Source organism: Benincasa hispida, chromosome 2 (assembly GCF_027475165.1).
Source record: "Benincasa hispida cultivar pf3 chromosome 2, pf3_genome.v1.1, whole genome shotgun sequence".
In the NCBI taxonomy this organism is placed as follows: domain Eukaryota; kingdom Viridiplantae; phylum Streptophyta; class Magnoliopsida; order Cucurbitales; family Cucurbitaceae; genus Benincasa; species Benincasa hispida.
Window position 1 is genome coordinate 21,869,106 of NC_143479.1, and position 24,778 is coordinate 21,893,883.

The 24,778-nt window shown below is 33.5% G+C and overlaps 1 protein-coding gene across 1 annotated transcript; it reads right to left on the reverse strand.

Moving 5' to 3' along the window:
- Positions 1-23,589: 23,589 nt before the first annotated feature.
- On the reverse strand, positions 23,590-24,347 carry LOC150037726 (uncharacterized). The gene is made up of 2 exons (XM_090310996.1): positions 24,001-24,347; positions 23,590-23,866 (listed from the first exon to the last, which is right to left on the reverse strand). The coding sequence occupies exons 1-2, from the start codon at positions 24,345-24,347 to the stop codon at positions 23,590-23,592; spliced, it is 624 nt and encodes a 207-aa protein (XP_090167122.1).
- Between the last annotated feature and the right edge of the window lie 431 nt (positions 24,348-24,778).

A 24,778-nucleotide genomic window follows, 5' to 3' on the forward strand; every position in this document is an offset into this window, starting at 1 on the left:
CCTGATCCGGAGTCAGTTGCATCTCCATGGGATAATGAAAATATGGCGACTAACAACCTGTATAGAGACTTCAGAACAGCAACGCATGGCGAATTTGAAGAGTTGGATTTTGATGGTCGTGAACATGAGATGCTTTCAAATACATTCAATGATTTGGATATGAATGTATTCGATAGCATTCGGGAACATGACCCAATTGTAGCTCCTGTGGACGTTGACAATACTCAATTGTATAAGGAGATGATTTGTCAAGACAAGAAAATGCTACAACACGCGGTCAAATGTTTTTCAATAAAGTATCACGCACCATATGAGGTTGTTGAATCTACACCGATGATTTGGACAATTCGGTGTAAGAAGTGGGAGGAAGGTTGCAAGTGGAGACTTCATGCAATAAAGAAAAAATCGCATGGCTTGTTCGAGATCACTAAGTATGATGAGCAGCATACATATTTTTATTCAAAACTAAGTCAAAATCACGTGCAATTGGATTCATTAATGATTGCACTAGAGTTCTGTGACGCCGTAAGAGAAAAACCATCTATCAGTGTGGCACAACTGCAGTCCGACATCAAATCAAAGTTTGGATATCATGTTCCTTACCATAGGGTATGGGAGGGAAAAAGAAAAGCGATGGCTAAAATGTTCGGTGATTGGGATGAGTCTTACAAATTGTTGCCCAGGTGGTTATATATGGTTAAGCAGACCAATCCCGGAACATGTGTAGAATGGAGAGTTAAAGAAACGCTTACTGAAGGCCATGTTATCCTAACTTCTATATTTTGGGCATTTAGTCCTTGTATAAAAGCTTTTAATAAATGTCAGCCGATAATTCAGATAGATGGTACACACTTGTACGGCAAACATAGAGGAAAACTGTTGATTGCTACATCAGTTGACTCGAACGGCCATCTTCTTCCAATTACGTTTGTCGTTGCTGATGAAGAGTCCGCAAACTCATAGGGATGGTTCCTGAAACACCTGGAGAAATTGTAACACACGAAGAGGTATGTTTAATTTCAGATCGACATGCAGGTATAATCGTAGCAGTGAACAACCCAGTAAATAGTTGGACGGGACCGAAATGTCACCATCGGGACCGAAATATATATATATTAATTAAAAGAATAATGTACAAGTTAATTAAAAGAATAATGTACAACTTTATAATAAAAAAAATTGAATATACAATAAAAGATAAGTGGGTGAAGGAAATCTCGCTCATGAGTGAGATCCTGCTCATGAGTGAGATCCTGCTCATGAGCGAGATCCTCTTGTTTTTTTTATTGTATATTCAATTTCCTTTATTAAAATATTCTTTTAATTAAGTTGTAGAATTTAGCCTCAAAAGAATTTATTTAACAGTGTGGAATTTACTAGCCTCAAAAGAATATTATTAAAATATTCTTTTAATTAAGTTGTACATTATTCTTTTAAGTAAGTTGTACATTATTCTTTTAATTAAGTTGTACATTATTCTTCTAATTAAGTTGTACATTATTCTTTTAATTAAGTTGTACATCATTCTTCTAATTGAGAAACAAATATTTTTTTAATTGAGAAATAAATATTTTTTTTTCAGATCATGGCTTTAAATCCAGGACCTGTTGATCCTGATGTTTTGTACGACCAGTCCATTCATCGATCATCTGTTGTATGACGAGATCGTACTACTAGAGAAATATCCTTCAGGCGTCGAGAGGAAGTTCTCCAGCGCACTATCCCGCTCTACCCTCGAATACTACCGCTACTGTGCACATCTGGATTCTATGGGGTTGCTAGATTAGGATTTATTCAGTTGGACTGGCATCTGATCACAACCTTGGTCGAGGGATGAAGGCCCAAGACGCATATATTTCATGTCTGTTGGAGAGTGCACTATCACTCTACAAGACATAGAAATGTTGTTGGAGTTACTTGTTGACGGTGAGCCAGTCATCAGAGTGATGTACGATGGCTAGTCAGAAGTTTGTCAACTGTACCTAGGTGCGACCCCACCTACCGACAAGATTAAAGGATCAAGGTTATGTTTAATATGGTTAGGAACACAATTTTGTGAGCTCACAGATGATGTAGATGAGGAAACCGTCATAAGATATGCACGAGCATATATACTACAAATGATGGGTGGAAGTCTGTTTTTCAGATTAATCAAGTCATTTTGTTCACTTGATGTTCTTGCCACTGTTAGCTAACTTCCATGATGTGGGGCAGTATTTGTGGGGTGGAGCATGCTTGGCATGGTTGTATAGACAACTATGCAAAGCAACAAAACTTGAGGTTCGAGAGATAGCTGGGCCTTTCATACTTTTGCAATTATGGGCTTGGGAGTGATTTCCAACAATGGCTCCACAGCTACAACATGCTAATGACGCTCAGTTAGTTAGACGAGCCTACGGTTCTTGGTATGTTGTTTTAATTCAATTTAATTTTTATATCACTGATCTAGTTAATTTAAATTCTAAATTATCAATTTAAAAATTTAGGTGGAGAGACAAATTTTGTGTGACTAGGATAACCACATATGTAGTCAGTCAGTATAGATACATGTTTGATCTGCTTCAACCTGAATAGGTACATTATACTGAACCTAATTGATTATTTTATACACATTTTTATTGTATTTGTCTTTAATATTCTCTAATATAATATTTTGTGTTTCAGGTTATTTGGGAGCCATACAAAATTATTATACATACTTTGCCTAATTTTTATATGAATGGTCAAAACATATGGCGGACGATGAGTCCTCTCATACGTTTTCACATTGGTGAGTGACATCTTCCTGACAAGGTGATGAGACAATTCGGTTTTCAGCAGGATGTCCCATCGCCTTGTAATATTGAACCCGTACTGCATGATATTGACCTAAGGACTGGAGATTGGTCCGAAAAATTTGCACATTTGGTAGCGCGATGGCACTATCGTGCAAGGTTTATTGCAGTAGGGGTTTTTCTTGAATAGTTTGACACAGATGTCATTCCAGAATATATTCATTGGTATAGTAATATCACAAGGCGCTACATCACTCGTCCGGGAGCAGCTGTGGGTCATCTAGTAAATGAATGAATATTATCTAATTATTTTTAATTTAAATTTATTTTAAATATTGTCTAAACTAGGTTGCGAATGATCCTCCACCAGGTTCTTGCTATATTGTCTAAACTCTTGTCTAAATTTATTTTAAATATTGTCTAGACTCCGTGAGGTTGCGAATGATCCGAACTAGGTTCTTGCTATATGTAGTGACAACCAAAGCTATATGGAGGAAATTCATTATATGTACGATATACCTATTGTTCCTCCACCAGCTCCTAGACGTAGAGGACCTTTACGAGAAGAGGATGAGTTTGATGAGGTTGCACATAATGTGGAAGAGTTGCCCCCTATGATGCAGACGCAGAATCAAATTGATTATGTTAGTCTGATGATGATGATGCCAACATTAGGTTCAGGACATTATGACTCAGAGGCTGGTCCTTCGTCTTCATACGTGTATGGACATGGTCGGGGTCGGGGAGAGCATAATGAATATTTATATTATGAAGCACCTGCAGAGCTACCAGAGCAACATCAAGAAGAACCCGAGCAACCTCAAGTTCAAAGTCGACGACGACAACCAGCTCGAAATCGACGACGTCCGCCTTGTGGGACACATTGATTTTTGTAATTATTTTTATATAAATGAGATATTTAATTTACATTTTTTTTTATTTTTATGAGATATTATTTTTTTAATTTATTCTTTTTAGAGTTTAAATAAAATAATAAAATATTTTTAGAAATTGTTTTTATAAAATGAAAAATTAAAAAAAAAAAAAGAAAGGAAGAAAGAAAGAAGAAGATGAAATGTGTAATAATTAAAAAAAAATTGTACGGATGACCCAAAAATTGAAGTGTCTCGCTATCTCGCTCTCCTCTCGCTCAAAATCTCGCTCTCGCTCTCAAAATCTCGCTCTCTCTCAAAATTTCGCTCTCTCTAGCTCGTTATTTAGTCAGACTTGCTGAGATGACAGAATCCGTAAAAATTATTCAACAAGGTTTGGAAGGAATTCCAGGGGGACCTTATGAAAATTTAAAAATACGATCTTTTGATCGAGGAAGGTCTCCAGAATGATAATTAAACAAACTCAAAATAATAATGTTTCAAAAAGTGAAAGGGCAAGGTCGAGGGTTCAAAATTTGACCTACAAATGAAAAGCGAAAGGACAAGGTCGAGGGTTCAAAATTCGACCTCGAGTTATTAAAAAAAAAAACAACGATATTTTTACAAATAGTTTGAAAACAACAATATTTTCCTAAATAGTTTCTAAAAGGACAATATCCTTTTAATTTTCCCTGCAGAAAACAATTCATAATTATTCAACTCATACTAAAAAGGTAAATGGGAAAAAGATATTTTATGGTTTCAGTTTTCATTACTATATATGATACTGAGATACCAAATGTGTAGAACTTTCCTTTTAAACTATTAAAGGGCATAAATGTTACACTTTGATTTTGTAAGTCTAAAGAATAAAGCTCAACAACATATATATGAAGGTAGAAAAATTCTAATATCTGACTTCTTAGTTGTGATTATGCATTAACCATATGAAGCTACACTTAAGTTATGTAGTATTCCTAAGAAAAAAAACTTACATCAACAAAAATGGTAGTTTTTAATGACTAAACAAGATTCCAAAATCCCAAGTACTATATCCCCTCCTATATAAGAAGCTCCACAATTCACAATTTTCTCACACAAATCAAACAGGGATTCTCTCTTTCTCTGGATCTCCACACTCATCTTTTCTACAAACAATGGAGGCAAAGTCTATGAGCGCATCCACAATAAGGTTAGCACTTGTATTCCTTGTTTGCATAGTCATTTTAGCACCATCAGTGACGGCTCGCACAATGGCAGCAGCACCAAGTCCATTAGTATTAGAGGATTTATCTTTCTCAAATTGCGCACCCTTTATTTTAGAGGCGACAATGTGTGTGATAGATGTGATCAAGCTTCCAGTTGCTCCTCATCCTTCTTGTTGCAAAGCAATTTCTGATCTCAACGATTGTGCCCCCGAAATTTATCAACATATTCCTGACATGGGTGTGATTAAGAAAATATGTGGTCTGAATAATTTTGGTTTTCTAGACTAAAAAGTTCTATGGGCTAATTGGAGTATGATGAATAAAAAAGTTATATCATAATAATGAGTCTTCTTTCCTACAGTATTATGTTGTCATAAATTTATGGTGGAGAGTGAATGTTGTTAGAGAGAAATAATCTTTCCTTTGAATGAGAACAATGTATTCTACCTTTCCATCTAAATATGAAATTTTTTCTTTCAGATAGGGGTGGGATTATCATATTATTATACTATTAATTTTAAACGAATAAGAAAAGAAAAAGAAAAGGAAATAAACACAAGAAAGCATAAATAATAATGATCGATACAAAGATTTACATAGTTTATTTAACAATGTATTAATTAGTTTTGTCCACTCACAAATGAAGTAGTTTTATTATCTAAGAGAAATATAAGATCTATAAATGTAAAGACACTAATGAAATTAGAGGGTTTATATATATCACCCCTCAAACCCTAGGCCCAAAAGTATCACTAATAACATATAATACGTATACAATTCAGGTTTAAGGGGCTTTACCCCCGAACTCCACCAACAAGATCCTATACTTGGTCATTTGAAGCATCAAATAAGAAATTTAAGGTATTCCAACAATATATACTTTAAGTACTTGAAGTTTCAGTGTGTTATTGGTTTGGTTTATATTGCTGATCCTATCCATGTCAATTTTTAAAATTGATATTAACATATAATAATATATTTTCAAATAATGTTTAAAAATCATAGGTCTCGAGGATTTGGCAAATGTTTGGGTACAAGGAACTCTTGTTGACATTATTATAAACTACGGATTTATTGATTTACCTTGTTGACATTATTCTTCACAAGAAACGCTTGTTGGCATTATTATAAACTACAAATGTTTGGGTACAAGGTAACTCCAGCATCCAAAGTTAACATAAAAAGAATTGCAGGTTTCATGGCTACCAAATGTTTCCAATTTCCCTATATATAACCTCCTTAGTCTTAGTTTTTGCTATTAACATAATTACTTTAAATCTATATTAAATAGATTAACCCTAGGATCATTCATGCTTAATTTTCAAGAATAAATAACATACCAGATTCCATTGAAATTTATGATAGCTTCAAGAAGACTATAGTCTTCCTCAACTAAATCTTCAAATACCCTTAATGGGATCTCTCTCTAGATGGAATTAAAGAAAGACTGAATGTGTATATTGTTTTGGTATATTGGGGACCGTAGCCCTAAGGTCTCTTCATATATTAGTTCAATTAGGGTTCCCAAAAAACCCTAGTCAACTAGTAATGAACTTCTACCCATTATGTCCATACTCAATTAGAAATCTAGGGTCTTGATTAATTAGATCACCTAATATGGCCCAATCTAATATAATAACCTAATGTGATAAAATATTAATCCACATACATAACTCATACTTTAATCATATGTATTATTTAAATACGTCTAACAATCACCCACTAGGGCTATGTTTGTTTACCTGATGTAATTAAATCACATAAATCGTAAACGCGCATAAACAGATTATTTCAATAATAGAATCTCATTTAGTTCATTATGCTCCATCTCTTGTATTAGCATAGAATCAAGGCGGCTTTTGTCACTACCTTTGAAACTAAACCTTCCTTGACCACCAATTCCAATATATTCGATGACATAGATATAGTATGGGTGTATAGCATGAAAACTACATGCAAAGTGATCTAGCTCATGCCTATTTCTAATTGGTCCAAACAAATTCCTTGGTGAGATCATTCTTAAAAAAAAAAAAAAAAAAAAAGAACTTTATGCTAAGCCACATGCACGATAAACAAGTTCAAACAATAAAACATAAACCATAAACTTTATTGATTCTATATGGAAAATAAATAAATTAAGGTCAAAGAACATCTTCAATAATAAACTCCCACTAAACCATAGAATCAGAAAAGTGACAAACACCCATGTGAGCAACATGCTCATGAAAAACTTTAGGTAGTAAATCTTTAGTCAATGGATCTAGCACCATAGAGTTTCTTCCTATATGTTCTATCAAAATTTAAATAGTCTAAACTCTGCCTTTCGCAATCAGAAACTTCATGTCTACATGCTTCAACTTTGTATTGCTTCTGTTGTTGTTGGAATACATTACTGTCGATCTATTGTTGCAAAATAATTTTAGCGGTCTTTCTATGCCAACCACTATCTGTAGCCTAATGATAAAATTTCGTCACCATATTTCATGATTGGATGCTTCATAACATGCTACAAAATCCGCAGCCATGGTAGAAGAAGTCATAAGTGTTTGTTTAACACTTTTCCAGTATACAACTCTTTCACTCAACATAAAGATATAGCTTGAAATCGATCACAAAGTGTCTTGGCATCTAGCATAATTAAAATCAGAATACCCAATGATCTCCAAAACTTCTGATCTACGATAAGTGAGTATATAATCTTTTTTTCTCTGTAAATACCTCAAAACCAACTTGGCTGCTTTCCAATGATCCATCCCCGACTTGCTCAAATATCTGCCTAACACTCCAACTATGAATGACTTGAGCGTACATTAGACTTCCAACAGCCGATGCATATGGAACCTTTTGCATCTCCTTAGTCTTGAGTATAGTCTTGGGCCATTGACCTAAATGAAATTTATCACCTTTAGCAAAAATGGTATCTTCTGATGCACAATCTTTCATGTCAAATCTACCCAAAATCTTTTCAATGTAGTTCTTTTTAACAATCTCAAAATACCTTGAGAAAAATCTCGTAGTATTTCAATTCCTCATACAAAAGAACTATCAACAAGATCCTTCATCTCAAAATTCCTTTTGAGAAACATCTTAGTGTCATGCAATAAATCTATATCTTGCATTTTAATTTCTTGCATCTTTTCACTTTATCCAAAACCAAAACCTCATTTTTACTGCTTCTCATAGTTGAATTTAGCTTAATAGAAGATTAAATCCTAGCCTTTCTATGGTTCAATCTCGTACTTGTCCCTTATGCTACTTGTTACTACATGAAGTAGGTTTTGGTGATTTAAAAAATATATTTTTGTCTATTTGAAGTCAAATTAATGACATCAATTTTCGATCCAAACAGTCGTCGTATTGAAATAGTCAGTATTAACAATAAACGACGTTATAAAGTAAAAGTGACTATTTCTTGATTCGATCTTATGTAAACTCATTACATAAGACGTCCCCAATCGTATGACTTCACATGAAAAATTCAGGATGACATCATTTGTATTAAATACAAAGTGAACTGCATCCATAGTTTTACCAGGATAAGGTATCCACCAATATCCCTATACTATAGACTGTCCTGGCTATTACTTAAACTTGATCCACTTTTATATCTCCACAAATAGTTCAAGTATTCATGCTATAGAGAAGGGTTCTTAGTTAATGGATTTAGGGTTCTTAAATGCAATTCACATATTCAATAACATCTTTACTAAATAAACCTCAATAACAACTTTAATGTAAAATATAATCCGTTTATTATTTACAAACCTCGAGTTTTAAGACATAAAACCTAACAAAGCCTCCATCTCCCACTCCCGACTTAGGAATTTGGCCATTACCTTGAAAAGTAGAAGTACTCAAACACATAGGATTAGCGGGATAAGAAGAATCAATCATAAAAAAAATTTCAATTTTACTTTTCTCATCAATTCAAGGAGACCCTTTGTCCACATCGATGATAGATTAGCTATCTTCAGAAAGGGTCTCCTTAGCAAAATAGATAAATTAGAGAGAGGGATAGAAGCATTCACATACAAAACATAAAAATCAACAAGAAACATTACACCATTAACTCTAACCAACATGTCTTTCACTAATCCTAATGGCCTAATAATAGAGTGGTCAACTCTACATTAAAATATCGAGCGAGTGCAAGATGTGAGATTGAAATTCACAGAAGATAGGAGCAGGCATAATATTAATGGCGGACCCTAAATCTAGTATGGCATGTTCAAATTTCCTAATACCTATTTGACAAGGTATATAAAACATACTTGGGCTTCCTGCTTAATAGGTAAGTTACATGTGATAACCATCTCCTGCTTGACCATGTGCTCTTTCTTTTCCTCTTTCTAAGGAACTTCGACTTTGCTTTCTTTAGGAATCTCAACCCAAACCTTCTTGCTCTTTTCAGTAGGGCTTCTGCCACAAAAAGACTCGACAGACTCCACCTCCTCCTTAAGTGATCCTCCCTAAGCAACAATCAACCTATTAGGAAAAGGAGCACAAAGGATATTAGCTTTAAAATTTAAAGGTGGATCATATCTTATACCTCATCTTCTAAGTGCACTGGCAATTAGCTCATCAGTATCCTTAGAACTTCCTTCACTTACAACCTCAACCTCAGGGCTCTCTACACAGTTCACAACATAAATGACACTAATATTATGCATATTGGGCACTGGTTGGGAAGGAAGCTTCTCATAATGGGTATCCAACTTGTTAACCGCATCGACTAGGTAAGAGATCTTAGAAGCCACACTAATCATATGAGAAGTAATAGTCTGTTAGAATTTCTCCTGGTTCTACTGAATCTGTATGGTAGACTTTGCAAGGCTTTTCACCATATCCTCAAAGGCATACTCAAACTACTATGCCCCTAGTGTCCTTGGTTGCCCCATCGATTATTGTACATCTCACCGCCTTGCTAATTTTCAATAGGCTCTTAAGATTTTGACCTTACAGAGCAAACCTATTTCACAAGAGTAAAAAGTTCAACAATTTTAGCTCTAAGGTTATTTACCTCTTCTAAAGATGTGGTTGACTGAGAGATACGATCTCTTGTTCTGAACTACAGGTTATTATTAGTCATAGTAGAAATCAGCTCCATAGCTTGAGTGGGAGTTTTGTTCACAAGTGCTCCACCTACAGTTGGTTATTCTCAGCCATAGTAGAAATCACCTTCATAGCTTGAGAGGGGTTTTATTCACAAGTGCTCCACCTGCAGCTGTATAGATGTTACTCTTGTCTTATAGTAAACCCTTATAGAAGAAGTGAATCAGAACGTGATCTTGGAACTGATGATTGGGGAAGCCAGCATAGAGGCGCTTAAACCTCACCCAATACTCATATAAAGACTTCACATGTCCCTATAAGGCACTGTAAATCTATTTTCTTATTTTAGTGGCTCTAGATGCTGGGTAAAAATTTGTCTAGAAACCTCTTCTTTATCTCTGTCTATGTGGTGATGCATCTCGATGGCAGATAGTATAACTAGTCATTTGCATCATCCTTCAAAGAGAACATAAAGGCTCGTAGGTTTAATTACTACTCAGTTACTCCGTGAGTGCACATTCCACTATACACGATGTGGATGTCCTTCAAGTGCTTGTGTGGATCCTCATCCGTACGTCTAGAAAAAGAAGGTAGTAAATGAATGAGACCAGTTTTTAATTAAAATTTACCTGTGATCTCAAGATAAGTGATGTGGAGGGACTGCTGAGTAAGGTCAAGAGTTGAAAGCTCCTTCAGGATGAGCTCTTCAGGTTGTGCCATCATTTCTTACTCAAACTACTCTTTAGGAATGCTCTTCTTCAACTGTGCCTTCAACATGGATTTGCTCCTCTAATGCTCTTCGTTCTCTAGCTTCTCTTCTTCGTCAACTTTCCTCCCTACCAAGCTCTGCAAAATACAACAAACAATTTCGATCCTTGGAGGATCAAATCATACAAAGGAAGAAAAATTCAAAAATGAAATAAGAATCGAAAACACTTTAAAACTAAAAAGAAAATACTTGGCTCCCTCACAACGGCACCAATTTAGTTGGAACGGATTTTTTTGTTCAAATTCGGATTAAATAATTTAACCGTATCCACCACAATAAACTGCTAGTCTTAGTGGCAAGACCGGGTCGAAAATAGGGAGCCTTCAAAATTCTTAAATAAAGTTTTTTCAATCCAACGGTAACCAAAGGGGGGTTTTGTGAAAGTTGTTTTGTTTTAAAAGAAATTAAATTGCATAAAATGAAATAAAATGCAAAAATTCAATTTGATAAAGCCTAGCTTGAGTTTTTTATGGAATCATGTATTCAATATATTCGGTCGCATAATTCTCATTTCTAGAGATATATAATTAATTTTACCTAACTGAATTAATTGGCACAACTAGTTAATCCAACCTAATCAACTTATTAGCCAAATTTAAATCGATGAACAATGTACAAAGTCAAATTGACCTAATTGTATTAAGATCTAGGGAAAACCTAGGTTGAATATTCAACAAGAAACAATCTTAATTAAACATTCCGTTGATTCAATCCTAGGTTGATTAGAACAATATTCATCTAGGTGAATTGCAAGTTACCCTAACCTATTGCTTCTAATTGATTAACAAAATATTAAATATCATATATCAAATTTTAATTGAAAGCAAAGATCCTCCTAGACGTCTAATCTTATAATCGTAAACATTAAAAATAGAATCGAATTCGAAATTATAAAAAACGATAGTTCGAAATCTCACAAACAATCAAATAGGTGAAAAATCCTAAACACCCAAGCTAGATCCAGTATCTTAGCCCATAATAGACATAAAAAATGCTAAGGTAATGTTTTGATACATTCTCAAACTGAAATAAAAGAAGAGTGGAGAGAAATGGAACTAAGAGATGGCTAGAATTGTTAGAAATCGAGATTCTCTGACCTAGGTAGCTGAAACAACCATTTATAGTCATAGTCGCAGTGTTGCAACAATGGTAGGAACATTGTAACGCTCTAGCCACAAAACAGACCACGAGCATAAGACAAGCATTGCTACGCTGCCTTAGATCCACACTTTCTGCCTTCTAGCCTAGCGTGAGAGCCTAGCGATAGGTTTGCGAAGCTGCTACATGTTCATTTCAGTCATTTTTTTCTTCTTTGAAGCCTGGATGCTGAAATTACCTTCAATTTGCTTCAAATTAACCATGTTTAACTCCGGATGCTTGATTCTACCTCTTGAGTGCTCGATACCTACAAAATAGTAAAATAAACAAATAAAATCCTAAGACAATCTCGAATTAAGCAATCCAGATAGCATATTTATAGTGCTATCAGTAATGGAGCCCATGAAATAAGTAATGAAAATAAGAATGACAAGCATGGTTAAAATAGCTCACTTATTATTTATCTACAGCCTAGAATCTCCCTCTCTCATTTCCTCTCTCTCCCCTACTTCAATGTATGAGCTAGCACTTCTCTATTTTCTCTTTTTCTTTCTCATTGTCACTGTTTATCTCATAAAAAAATGCTGCCTTCAGTTAAAATATAAAGATTTTGACAAAAAGCTGAAAAAGAATAATGGAAGCACTAAAGGAATCTTATGACTCATAAATTTTAACTAGGTTGTATGTTAGTAGTTGAATGTATGTTTATAGCCAAATACATCCTTTTCGTATTTGGCTATTTATCATTTTGATATGTTTTAAGAGGAGATTTTGATTTTTAAATTTCACGAGCTTTTGTGGAATTTTATTGGATGCCCCAAAAGGGACAAATAGAGAAAATATTTTTGGGCTTTGAAGATGAATATATTTGGGGTCGAGGTGTGATGAGGGTACAATACGGTTGTGTCAACCTAGTTGAGATATCGTGGTACACCTACTGATCCCTCAACCATATCGTATTTCTGTTAAAAAGAAAAATAAGTTTTTGTAGAATTCGATGCTTTATCTTAAAATTTTGGTTTTATATTGTTTTGAGAAATATTATGTAGAATTGGACAAATGGAAGAAAGATGAAAGTACCTATATAATAAAAAAGAGGATATCTAGATAATTTATTTTAGAATGTTTTTTTACTGAAGAAAATTTCAAACAAATTGATCATGATACTAACTACAGGAGCAAATTTATTTTATTTTTGTAAGGCTAGTTAAAAGTATTAATGTAACTTTTGAAAGTTCAAAGATATTTTATAAACGAGTATTAACAGTTTGTGTTTACATATATATATATATACTAATAGATATATAACCAAAATTTGAAGGCTAACAAATATATACTAATTCAAAAAAATGTTATGGAGTCTGCAAAATAAGGAAAGAAAATATAAAAGGGATTACACACAAAAACTCGTTTGTATACCTTGTAGATTCCATAAATGTTTTAGATTTTAAATTATTTCGTTAAAAGCTTTTAACTTTAATTTTGGACTAATTTAACATTTTCGTCATTATTTTAAAATTTATAAAATTTCATTCTTTTCATATCTTACATCAATTTTGAATTTCGACTTTTTTTTTATATATATTAATTTTACTTAATATTCATTTAAAGCAGAATATTTCAAATTAATGTTTTCTTCATTTTTATTAGTGGCATTTTCAATATAGTAAAATGAAACAAAATATTTACAAATATAACAATGTCACTGTCTATTAGTGAAAGATACTGATAGATACTAATAGACTACTATCATCTATCATTGATAAACACTGATGGATGTCTATTAGTATTTATCACTAACAGATTGACACTTTACCATCCTTGAAAATATTTTTAGCGGTTTAGTCATTTAAAAATAATCTATTTTTATTATTTATTCATTTAATTCTATCATTGGTTACATTCTAAAGGCATATTCATAAACAAAAATATAAACTAAAAAAATATAAACTAATTCAGAAACATGTTATGTAGTCCAAAAAATAAAGAATGAAAATAAGATTGATAAAAGAAATTTTTACACAAAAAAAACAAAAAATGTTTTGTACACTGTATATTTTATAAATATCTTAGATTTTAACTTATTTTGTTAAGAACGTCTAGGTTTAGTTTTGAACTAAATTAATATTTTCACCATTATTTCCAAATTCTTGAAATGTATTTAATTCTTTCCTTATTTACATTATTTTTTAATTTTTTAATTTTTTTTTGTTATTATTAATTTCAATCTATATTCATTTACTGAATAATATTTCTAGTTAATGTTTTTTTATTTTAGGAGATTTCGTTTATTTTCTTCTATATTCTTGACTAAAAGTCGACAAATTCGACATTAAAATCTCAAGTGTATGTCAATTATACTAGCAATATACTTTAAAATGTAAATATAAATCATGTTCTATTTTTTATGTGCTAAAAAACATACTGAAAATGCAAATACATACCACATATATTGTTCAGTATATAAGATGATAAATTATATAAATTGTCTTGTTTAAACACTTATCAAATATACTAAGAGTGTTCATGGGTTAGGTTGGGTCGGGTTGTTTAAACACTTATCAAATATACTTATCAAAACTCTTATGAAATAATGAATCCAACCCAAACAAACTATGAAATATTTAGGTTGTGTTGGTTTCACTTATTCGTGTCATTTATATAATTTTTTTTTCTAAAAATAAGTGAAAGGTTAATATGTACAAAATTTATTTAATTATTTTCATATATTAAATTTAGATTAATAACTCAATTTCAATTTATATTATAAAAAATTTCTTTCCAAAGTGCAAAAACTATTTTTAGGTGTTGTGGGAGAATAAATTAACAAAAATTATGAAATAAAACTAAATATATGTAAAACTAATTGCATCATAAGTAAAAATAACATTCTTTTAAAAAAAGCAATAAGTTTGGGTTGTTCAGGTTATTTTTGGTTATTTTATGTGAACTTATGAACCAACAAACTCATAAAATTTTCATTTATTTGAACACAACCCAACCCAAAATGAATTGGTAACTCAATCCAAATCATACTTGTTAGGCTGGGTTGATCGAATTTTTTGGGTCATCGAGTTTTTCGAATACCCTTAAAATATATCCTAGCTGGTTTATTTTTAGAAGATTCAAATATATATCGAATATATTATGTTGTACTTATCTAATAAACCTTTTTTTTTCTTTGAATCTTTTCGCCGAGTTTTCTTTTCTTTATATCTTTGCTTGTCATATTCAACAGGAAAACAAGGAAGGTCTTGAATTGCTTAAAACTGCAATTGCGAAAGCTGGTTATACTAGCCAGGTCAGTTTCGTTTATTACAGGAACAGTTTTCAGATTTATCGGAAAACGATTTTTACTTTTGTAGGTTTTGAAAAGAAGATTGTTTTGATTCATAACCATGATAAACTTCCCTTAAATGTATCTTTTGGTATTAATCTTGCTATATAATTTTAAAAAACATGAATATGATAAATATTGTAATTGAATCAGACTTTTGCATAAAATGATAGTCCATTAAACATTCATGTAAATAACAAGAATGTTAAAATAATTGTGTAATTGAAACTATTTATTTAGATTATAGACCAAACACCTTGATAAATTTGGTAGTGGGTCCATTGGCATGCAGAAAACAAATCAAAATTAACTCATACTAAAAAAGTAAATGGGAAAAAGATATTTAATGGTTTGAGTTTCTATTACTATATATGATACTGAGATACCAAATGTGTAGAACTTTCCTTTTAAACTATTAAAGGGCATAAATGTCATATTGCATCATAATCTTTTTTCTTATTATTAATTTTCTTGTCACACTACTAATAAATTTTCTTCTATAACTTTAGTTACATATAATCCTTGTATTATAAAAATTTCAAATTTATTTAGTTAAATTATTAAATTGTTAATTAATAATTCATTAAATTAAAATATTTTAAGCCGTTTTTAGTTGATGAAAAAGATATTTTAGTTAGTAATTATACGTTATAATTAAATAAATAATTCAAATAAATTTCATTATTTTTAAGTAGAATAAAATTGTGTAAGAAATCCAATTTTCAACTCGAGAAAGTAATAAGTACTTGTCAATCCAAACATAGCACAAACGATGAGACACTTATTACCATAGTTTGATTCCATTTCCTTGCAATTGTTAAACTGAAGAAAAAGTAATAACTACCTTCTCCTTTTAACTTTGAGTTAGCTTCTACATTCATGTAGGAGTTCTACCACGAATCAAACAACTTTGAAATTACACTTTGATTTTGTAAGTCTAAAGAATAAAGTTCAACATATATATGGAGGTAGAAAAATTTGAATATCTGACTTTTTAGTTGTGATTATGCATTAGCCATATGAAGCTAAACTCAAGTTATGTAGTATCCCTAAAAAAACAAACTTACATCAATATAAATGGTAGTTTTCAATGAGCAAACAAGATGCCAAAATCCCAAGTACTATATCCCCTCCTATATAAGAAACTCCACAATTCACAATTTTCTCACACAAATCGAACAGGGATTCTTTCATTCTTTGAGTCTCTACTGTCACACCCCGCCCCTAGACCATCTTCTAAGCCTGGGAGAGGGATGCGACTGCAACAGTTATCAACCCTTGAGCTAACACTTACTGCCTAATGATTCTTGCGGAATAACTCTGATACCATATTATAACTTATACACAGCGGAATGATTAAGTCAAAGAGATAAACTATAACAGATTAAGTAGGCCCATCTTTTATTACGACAATGATATAACGTTTATACAACTTAAGGACTTAACAACAAAGTTTACAATGACAACCGTAAAAACTCTCCGGAAGTGTAATTGGGGTACGTGGCAGACCTTAACCTTAGCAGCACCCTGGAACTCCTCATCTTTTGCTACCTGGGGGGGATTAAGAAAACATTTGAAGAGTGTGAGCTACTAAGCCCAGTGAGTGGTTCTTTTAAGATGAAAATTCATTTTGAAAATCATCATTTTGGGAAACCAAGCACATAATAATAATCACAGTGTACCCATGCATGATCATGGATTTATTCATGCAATGATTAACCTTTATTCCAAAATGCTACATGTGGCATGCATATCATATCATCAATCAATACAATCACCTATGGAAACCTTCCTAAGACCCCAATTCCTGTCAATGTGCACATCGACCATTTTATTTATCCCGCTAGTCATGCTTAGGTACTTGACCATATTTCCCGCCGGTCGTCACAGACTATTATTTCCCGCCGACCGAAGCCGGCCAATTTTTCCCGCCAAGCACCTTTTGTTAAGCATGCTAACCATATCTCGGGCATAATCGCAGTTTCCATAGTCACACACAAATAATATCATGGCAACATCATACTACCAAAGCATAAAGCTTGTATCCACAGATGCATATATTCCAATATCAAAGTATAAAGCTAAGTGAATACTCATAATATGCATTTACTATCAACACTATATAAACACACTTTATTTATCAAAGCAACATAACGCTCACGATATATCGAAACTATAATGCTATAACACCCACACTATGTGTTAATTATCAAATCTATAACACTCACGACATATGCTAACTATCAAAACTATAACACTCACCTTAACTGCTTAGGAGCCTTTCTAATAGTTCCCTTTTCTACCTCGGGCTCCCTTTTTACCCCTAGAATCCAGATCTAATTTACGGCTTAGATTACTCATAGTTCTAAACCTTATTTTAAGATACTTCCTTCTACAAAACTATTCTTAAATGTCTCAAGAAGCTTACCATAAAATTGTAACTCATAACTCTTCATGGTTTAGCCGGAATCATCCAAATATCAAGACTGGCCCAGCTTACCTGATAGCTCGACCCCTCTGTCTTTTCCTCATTCTCCAACCCAATTCCTTAGAGCTTATTATCCGGCAGCCTCACCATGAAAACTAGACTCTCTTATCTTTCAAATAGCTTTGAAATTACATCAAACGCTCGAGTAGCTTGGGAAATCTCCTCGTCTCAAGTTGATGCATTCTCTTCCACCCTCACTGTCCAATGCACTCTATTCTCCCCCTCTTTTTACGAATTTTATGATTTGTGATTTGAAAATGAAATCCCAATGGCTCTATTTATAGGCGTCCAAACCTCCTATGGTGTTGACACCACCTACTTGACTACATGGCCAAATGTTTAATCCTCCCTTTATCAACGTAGGCTGACTTCACCTTGGTTCAATGTATTCTTCCCATACACATCCAACACAATTTCTTAGGGTTTAAGAATTCCTCTTAATCGGACACCTAAATTTTAATTGACATTTGCCCTTACATCTTCAAGCTTTGTTTGTATTCAATTTAGGGTTTTCAATGCATAATCCACACCAACGCGCCAAATACAACACATAAATGCCCAGCCATTCGATGCACAGGCGGTTTCCTTCGATCGTGTGGGCGTGACATTCGAATGAGGCGTTCAGGCTGCTCTCGCTCTCTCCACTCTCGTCTCTCCAACTTTCTTGCTCAAACTCTCGCTTTCTCCACTCTCGCAAAGGATCTCGTTCTCTCCAGCCTTCTCGCTAGCTTGGAACTCGGTAGTGTTGCTCTCTCCCATTCTCTCGCTCAGCTAGTCTCGCTCTCTCCCATTCTCTCGCTCAACCAATCTCGCTCTCTCCCATTCTCTCACTCAACCAGTCTCACTCTCTCCCATTCTCTCGCTCTAATCTCGCCCTCTCCATTCTCTCCAACTTCCTCCAATCTCGTTAGCTACTGTAAATATGGTTTATGTCCGTGCAACTTCCACACGAATTTTCCCAAATAATTTTCTATATTTTCCTCAGTTCTTCCATCCTTTCTTCACTATTCAAGATTTAAGTCTTCAAGGTTTTCTCTTCTTTATTATCCTTTTAGGGTCCTCTCTACTCATATTCCAGGATCAAATATAGTTATCATAACTATAATACCTAACCATTATAGTTTACATTCACTTTTACTAATTGTTGATCCACAAAAGGTGACAATTATTACAGTTATTATGACAATTGTAAAATTATTAGATTATTTACATAACATAGGATTTAACTTTCTCCTAATTAACCCCTTAATCACTTACTTAGGCAGGAAAATGGAGATCTGGGTTTCACATCTACACTCATCTTTTCTATAAACTGAAGTATAAAATAAGCTCAAGCAGACAAACAAAACTTCAATAACTCTTACATTTTTCTTTACAATTTGTTATAAAACTACTTGTATCAGCTAAAAATGTATAAATATGCATCATTTACAATTTATAGTACAATCTTTTAGAAGCTTACAAGAAAGCTACAAGATCTGTAAAGAAAAAGTGTGAGTTAGCTCTTGAAATAAAGATTCTTCTCCTTCCCGTGGATGTAGGCACTGTATTGCCGAATCACGTATATAATCGTGTAGATCTTATTCTCTTCTTTCTTTTTATCATATTGCACGTTCTTCTTCTTCATCATTCACACAACAAAACTCACGCAAATAATCATAAAGAAAAGGGTTAGAAAGAGTTTTTCAGCAAACAAAGGAGAGAACGTGAGAGAGAAAGAAGAATTAATTTGTTTGAAATTCATTTCCCATCAGAGCAAAAGGCATCACTTCCATCAGGCAAAAGTAAGTGGATCTATCAGTGTGTTGCACATTAGCTGGAAGATCGTGGAGCAACCAGGACCAAGTTATCTACTTACCAAAATTATTTGGGGCAACTAGGCTTAATCACGGTTTGGATCAGCAAAAGGGTCAGCTTCATCATTTGGGCTTTCATTCAAGAATTTCAAGTGTGCAGGCCCAACACAAACAATGGAGGCAAAATCTATGAGCGCATCCAAGTTAAGGTTAGGACTTGTATTCCTTGTTTGCATACTCATTTTAGCACCATCAATGACGGCCCGCACAATTGCAGCAGCACCAAGTCCACTAGTATTAGAGGATTTATCTTTCTCAAATTGCACACCCTTTATTTTAGAGGCCACAATGTGTGTGATAGATGTGATCAAGCTTCCAGTTGCTCCTCATCCTTCTTGTTGCAAAGCCATTTATGATATCAATGATTGTGCCCCCAAAATTTATCAACATATTCCTGACATGGGTGTGATTAAGAAAATATATGGTCTATGAATAATTTTGGTTTTCTAGATTAAAAAGTTTGATGAGCTAATTGGAGCATGATGAATAAAAAAGTTATATCACAATAATGAGTCTTCTTTCCTACAGTATTATGTTGTCATAAATTTATGGTGGAGAGTGAATGTTGTTGGAGAGAAATAATCTTTCCTTTGAATGAGAACAATGTATTCCACCTTTCCATCCAAATGTGAAAATTCTTCTTTCAGATAGGGGAGGGATTATCATATTATTATATTATTACTTGTAAATTTTAGCCATAGAGAGATATAGGAGAATGCGAATCATTTTTGTGGGAGAGAAATGAAGTTAAGCAAAAAAAAAAAAAAAAAAAAATGAAAGCATAAACAATAATGATCGATACAAAGAATTACATAGTTTATTTAATAATGTATTAATTAGTTATTGTTTAAAGCGTTGACGAGCCTACTCTAAATTCACTCTAAATCTCACAAACTTTTAAGAAAAGAAACATGTTCTCTTACAAAGCTCAAGAACACATAAGAGAAGAATATTGTTCTCTTGAAACTCAGTTTCTTTTCAAATTTCAATTTGCTTCTATTGATTTTGATTCTTTTCTCTTGCATACAAATGAGGGAAATGAACTCTTTATATAGTACCCTAAAAGACAAAATAAATGAAGAAACTTCTATTGATTTTGATTCTTTTCTCTTGCATACAAACTCAGTTTCTCTTGCATACAAATGAGACACTTCCTAAAAGACAAAATAAATGAAGTACATGTATACATACCATTCATGTACTTGAACAATTACATGTATCTAGAAATGCATGTATCTTGAAATTAAAAATGTATCTAGGAATGTGTTATCCATAATGTATCTAGCTTATTAATTTCTAACATGCCCCCTTAAGCTAGACTTCCCTGATTCCGAGCTTCTCTTTCATTTTCAAGAATAAATCTGCCTTTAATGTTTTTGTGAATATGTCTGCAACTTGATCTCGTGTCTTGCAATACTTGATATATACTTCTCCATCTTTGATTAATTCTCTGATGAAATGGTACTTGATCTGTATGTGTTTGCTTCTTCCATGAAAAACTGGATTCTTCAAAAGTGAAATAGATGATTTATTGTCACAGAACATGACGGTCCCTTTCTCTTGAGGACACTTCAATTCATATAATACCTTTCTAAGCCAAAGTGCTTGACAACTAGCTGCAAACAAAGAAATGTATTTAGCTTCCGTTGTTGAATACATACCCAGAGGTACTTTTGAAATCATCAATATTTCCTCCCAAATCACTATCACCATAGCCAGCAAGAATGTTATCCACATTACTTTTATAGTAGATTCCATGATCAATAGTTCCAAGAATATATCTCAGAACTCTCTTTCCAGCCCAATGACTTCTCTTTGGTGATGCCATAAATCTACTCAATAAACTTACTGAGAACATAAGATCAGGTTTAGTTGTAGTTAAATACATTAAACTTCCAACAAGACTTCTATAGATGGTGGCATCAAAAGCTTCACTATCAACATGCTTGCTTAACTTTAAACCAAGTTCCATAGGAGTAGTAGCAGGATAAGCATTCTCCATTTTGAACTTTATCAACAAATCTTTTGCATACTTCTTTTGGGAAATTGCAATCTCATTATCACTTTGTTTAACATCAATACCAAGAAAGTAATGAAATAAACCCATATCAGTCATCAAAAATTCTTTCTTCATGCTCTCTTTGAATTCGTCAATCATCATGTTTGAATTTCCAGTAAATATTAAATCATCAAAATATAGACAAATCATCAAGAAATTACAATTTCGTCTTCTTTAGTGTAGAGAGCATGTTCATATGGACATCTTCTAAAGCCATCTATCAAGAAAAAATCATCGATACGTTTGTACCATGCTCTTGGTGCTTGCTTTAGCCCATACAATGCTTTCTTCAATCGACACACCTTATTTTCTTCTCCAATTTTGGCATAATCAAGAGGCTGCTCGACATAAATTTCGTCCTCTAAACACCCATTTAGAAATGCTAACTTGACATCCATTTGATGAACTTTCCAGTTATTTTGTGCTGCAAGGGCTAACATCAAACAAACAGTCTCCAAAGGAGTTACTGGTGCAAAAACTTCTTCGTAATCCACACCAAATTTTTGTTTGTAACCTTTTACTACGAGTCTGGCCTTGTATTTCTGCACTTCTCCATTTTGCTTCAGTTTTGTTCTATAGATCCATTTGACTCCAAAAGCTTTTCTATTATCTGGTAATTTGACCAACTCTCATGTCTCGTTTCTTCTGATTACATCAATCTCTTGATCCATTGCATCTTTCCAATTCTCATCTTAAATTGCTTCTTCAAAGTATATAGGATTAACATTTGCAAATAAAGCAAAATCAGCATGTTCATCATCTTGTATTCTTCTTGAAGTATTATAGATCTCTTGAATATTTTTTGTCTTCCTTGAAGTAGTTTGTTCATCACTTGTGGAGTGTGATGAAGAAGGTGAAGTCAGTGGTTGAGTCTCTTCAAGCTCCAAGTCTCGAGCATCTTCTTTGCCATTCATGTCAACAAGTAATGGATTCTGGTCTTTATTTGGTGCATCCCATTGCCAGAAATCGAACTTGACATCTCGACTAATAATAACTTTCTTACTTACAGGATTGTATAATCATAAGCCTTGGAGTTCTCACTGTATCCAACAAAAATGCATTTTTCTGATTTATAATCTAGTTTACCTATTTTCTCATCTGAAATATTAAAGTAAGCAATACACCCAAATATTCTTAGGTGACTAACAGTTGGTTGCAATCCGCTCCATGCTTCTTAAGGAGTAATACCTTGAACACTTTTAGTTGAAGGTCGATTTAGGAGATAAACAGCACAAGTTACTACATCTCCCCAAAATTGATCTGGAAGTTCTTGGCCTTCAACATACTTCTTGCAAGTTCCATTATTTTTCTGTTTTTCCTCTCTGTAACTCCATTTTGTTTAGGAGTTCTTCGAACAGTCTTCTGATGCTTGTTTCCATTTTCCTTTAAGAAATCTGAAAAGACTATATATTCTCCTCCACGATCCGAACAAAATGCTTTCAATTTCAAGTTACTTTCATTTTCCACCATTGCTTTGAATGTCTTGAAACATTCGAAAGTAGAGCTCTTTTCTTTTAGCAGATAAATCCATGTTTTTCGACTATGGTCATCAATAAATGTGAGAAAATAACAGTTAACTCCATGTGTAGTGGTTCTCATGGGTCCACATAAGTCTATATGGACAAGCTTGAGAGGTTTTGATGCTCTCCAAGAACCTCCGATCGAAAATGAATTTCGATGATGCTTTCCGAAAACACATGCTTCACAAAGTTGATATTCCTTTTCAATATTTGGCATTCCTCTCACCATATGTTGTTGACACATGTGAGACAAAGTGTCAAAACTCAGGTGCCCAAATCAACAATGACACAACCATGAAGAGTCATTTACTAAAGTCTCAAAACAAACAAGCTTCTCATAACATATTTTAATTGGAAACATTTTGTTGTGAGTCATGCATACCTTCGTTATAAGACCTCCATTCTTGGTTCTAATCTCACATATATTATCTTTAAAGATAACATCATGTCCTCTTTGGAGAAGTTGCCCAACATTTAGAAGATTGTGTTTGAGACCTGAAACATAATACACATCAGTAATTCTTTTTGCTTTCTTTTTTGTCTTGACAAGAATATCTCATTTTCCTTTGACCTCAAGCTTCTCGTTGTTACTAGTCTTCACTACATTTTGAATAGATTCATCTAATGATATAAAAATATCCTTTCTTCCTATCATGTGGTTACTGCAACCACTATCAAGATACCATATTTTCTCAGTGCTTGTTTCTTGGACGTTGAATGTGAGGAAGAGAAGACCTTGATCATTATCCTGTTGCTCATGCATTAGAGTGGTTTCTGCTTTATTAGAATTAGCCTTCTTAGACCAACGGTCTGCTTGAAAATGTCCATAACGTCTACAATTGAAACATTGTATGTGAGAAAAATCTCCACGACCACTACTTCTGCCTTTTCCTCTATTTGAACTTCTTCCCCTTCCTCTATTTGAAGAAGATGGATTCTCTCTGCTCTCTAACTCTGAATTTGTTACGACGTTGGATCGTCCATTGCCTCTACCGCTACATCACCTCTTCTTCCACCAGATCGCCCTCTAGAGGAGGATTTCATATGAAAAGCTTCTTCTGAAGGAGTAGAATCAAACAACTTCAATCTGAACTCATGAGGTTGAAGAGATCCCATTAAGCTATTGATGGAAAGAGTTGACAAATCTTTGGATTCTTCAATTGCTACAACAATATGCTCATATTTTCTAGTCATGCTTCTAAGGATCTTTCCAACCACCCTTTGATCTTTGATTGTTTCTCCATTTGATCTCAATTTATTAACAATTAAGAGAACACGGTTAAAAAAATCTTCAATAGTTTCAGCATCTTTCATTCGAATGGTATCAAATTCAGCTTGAAGTGTTCGCAATCGGACCAATTTTACCTTTTCTTCTCCTTCGTGCAAATTTTACAATGCATCCCATGCTACTTTAGCAGTAGAGACTCCTGATATTCTTTCAAAAATATTTTCATCCACAGCTTGGTAGATGAAAAATAATGCCTTCTTATATTTTTTTTCTACTATCTCTCAACTCATTGAGTTGTTGTGGTAAAAGACCATCCTCACTTTCTGGCTCCGAATATCCTTTGTTAACAATATCCTAAAAATCTTGAGATCCATAAAGAACCTTCATTTGTTGGCTCCACCGTCTATAATTTTTTCCCTCAAAGCAAGGAAGTTGAGGCTATAGCATGTTAGATGGCATCTTTCAATCCTTTTGCTCTAATACCACTTTGTTGAAAGCGTTGATGAGCACACTCTAA

Coding starts and splice junctions, on each gene's coding strand:
- LOC150037726 (XM_090310996.1), bottom strand. CDS start 24,347: ATGAAAGATGCTGAAACTATTGAAGATTTTTTTAACCGTGTTCTCTTA. Junction 23,867..24,000: donor GCAATGGACGATCCAACGTC/GTAACAAATTCA, acceptor TTTCAATTGTAG/ACGTTATGGACATTTTCAAG.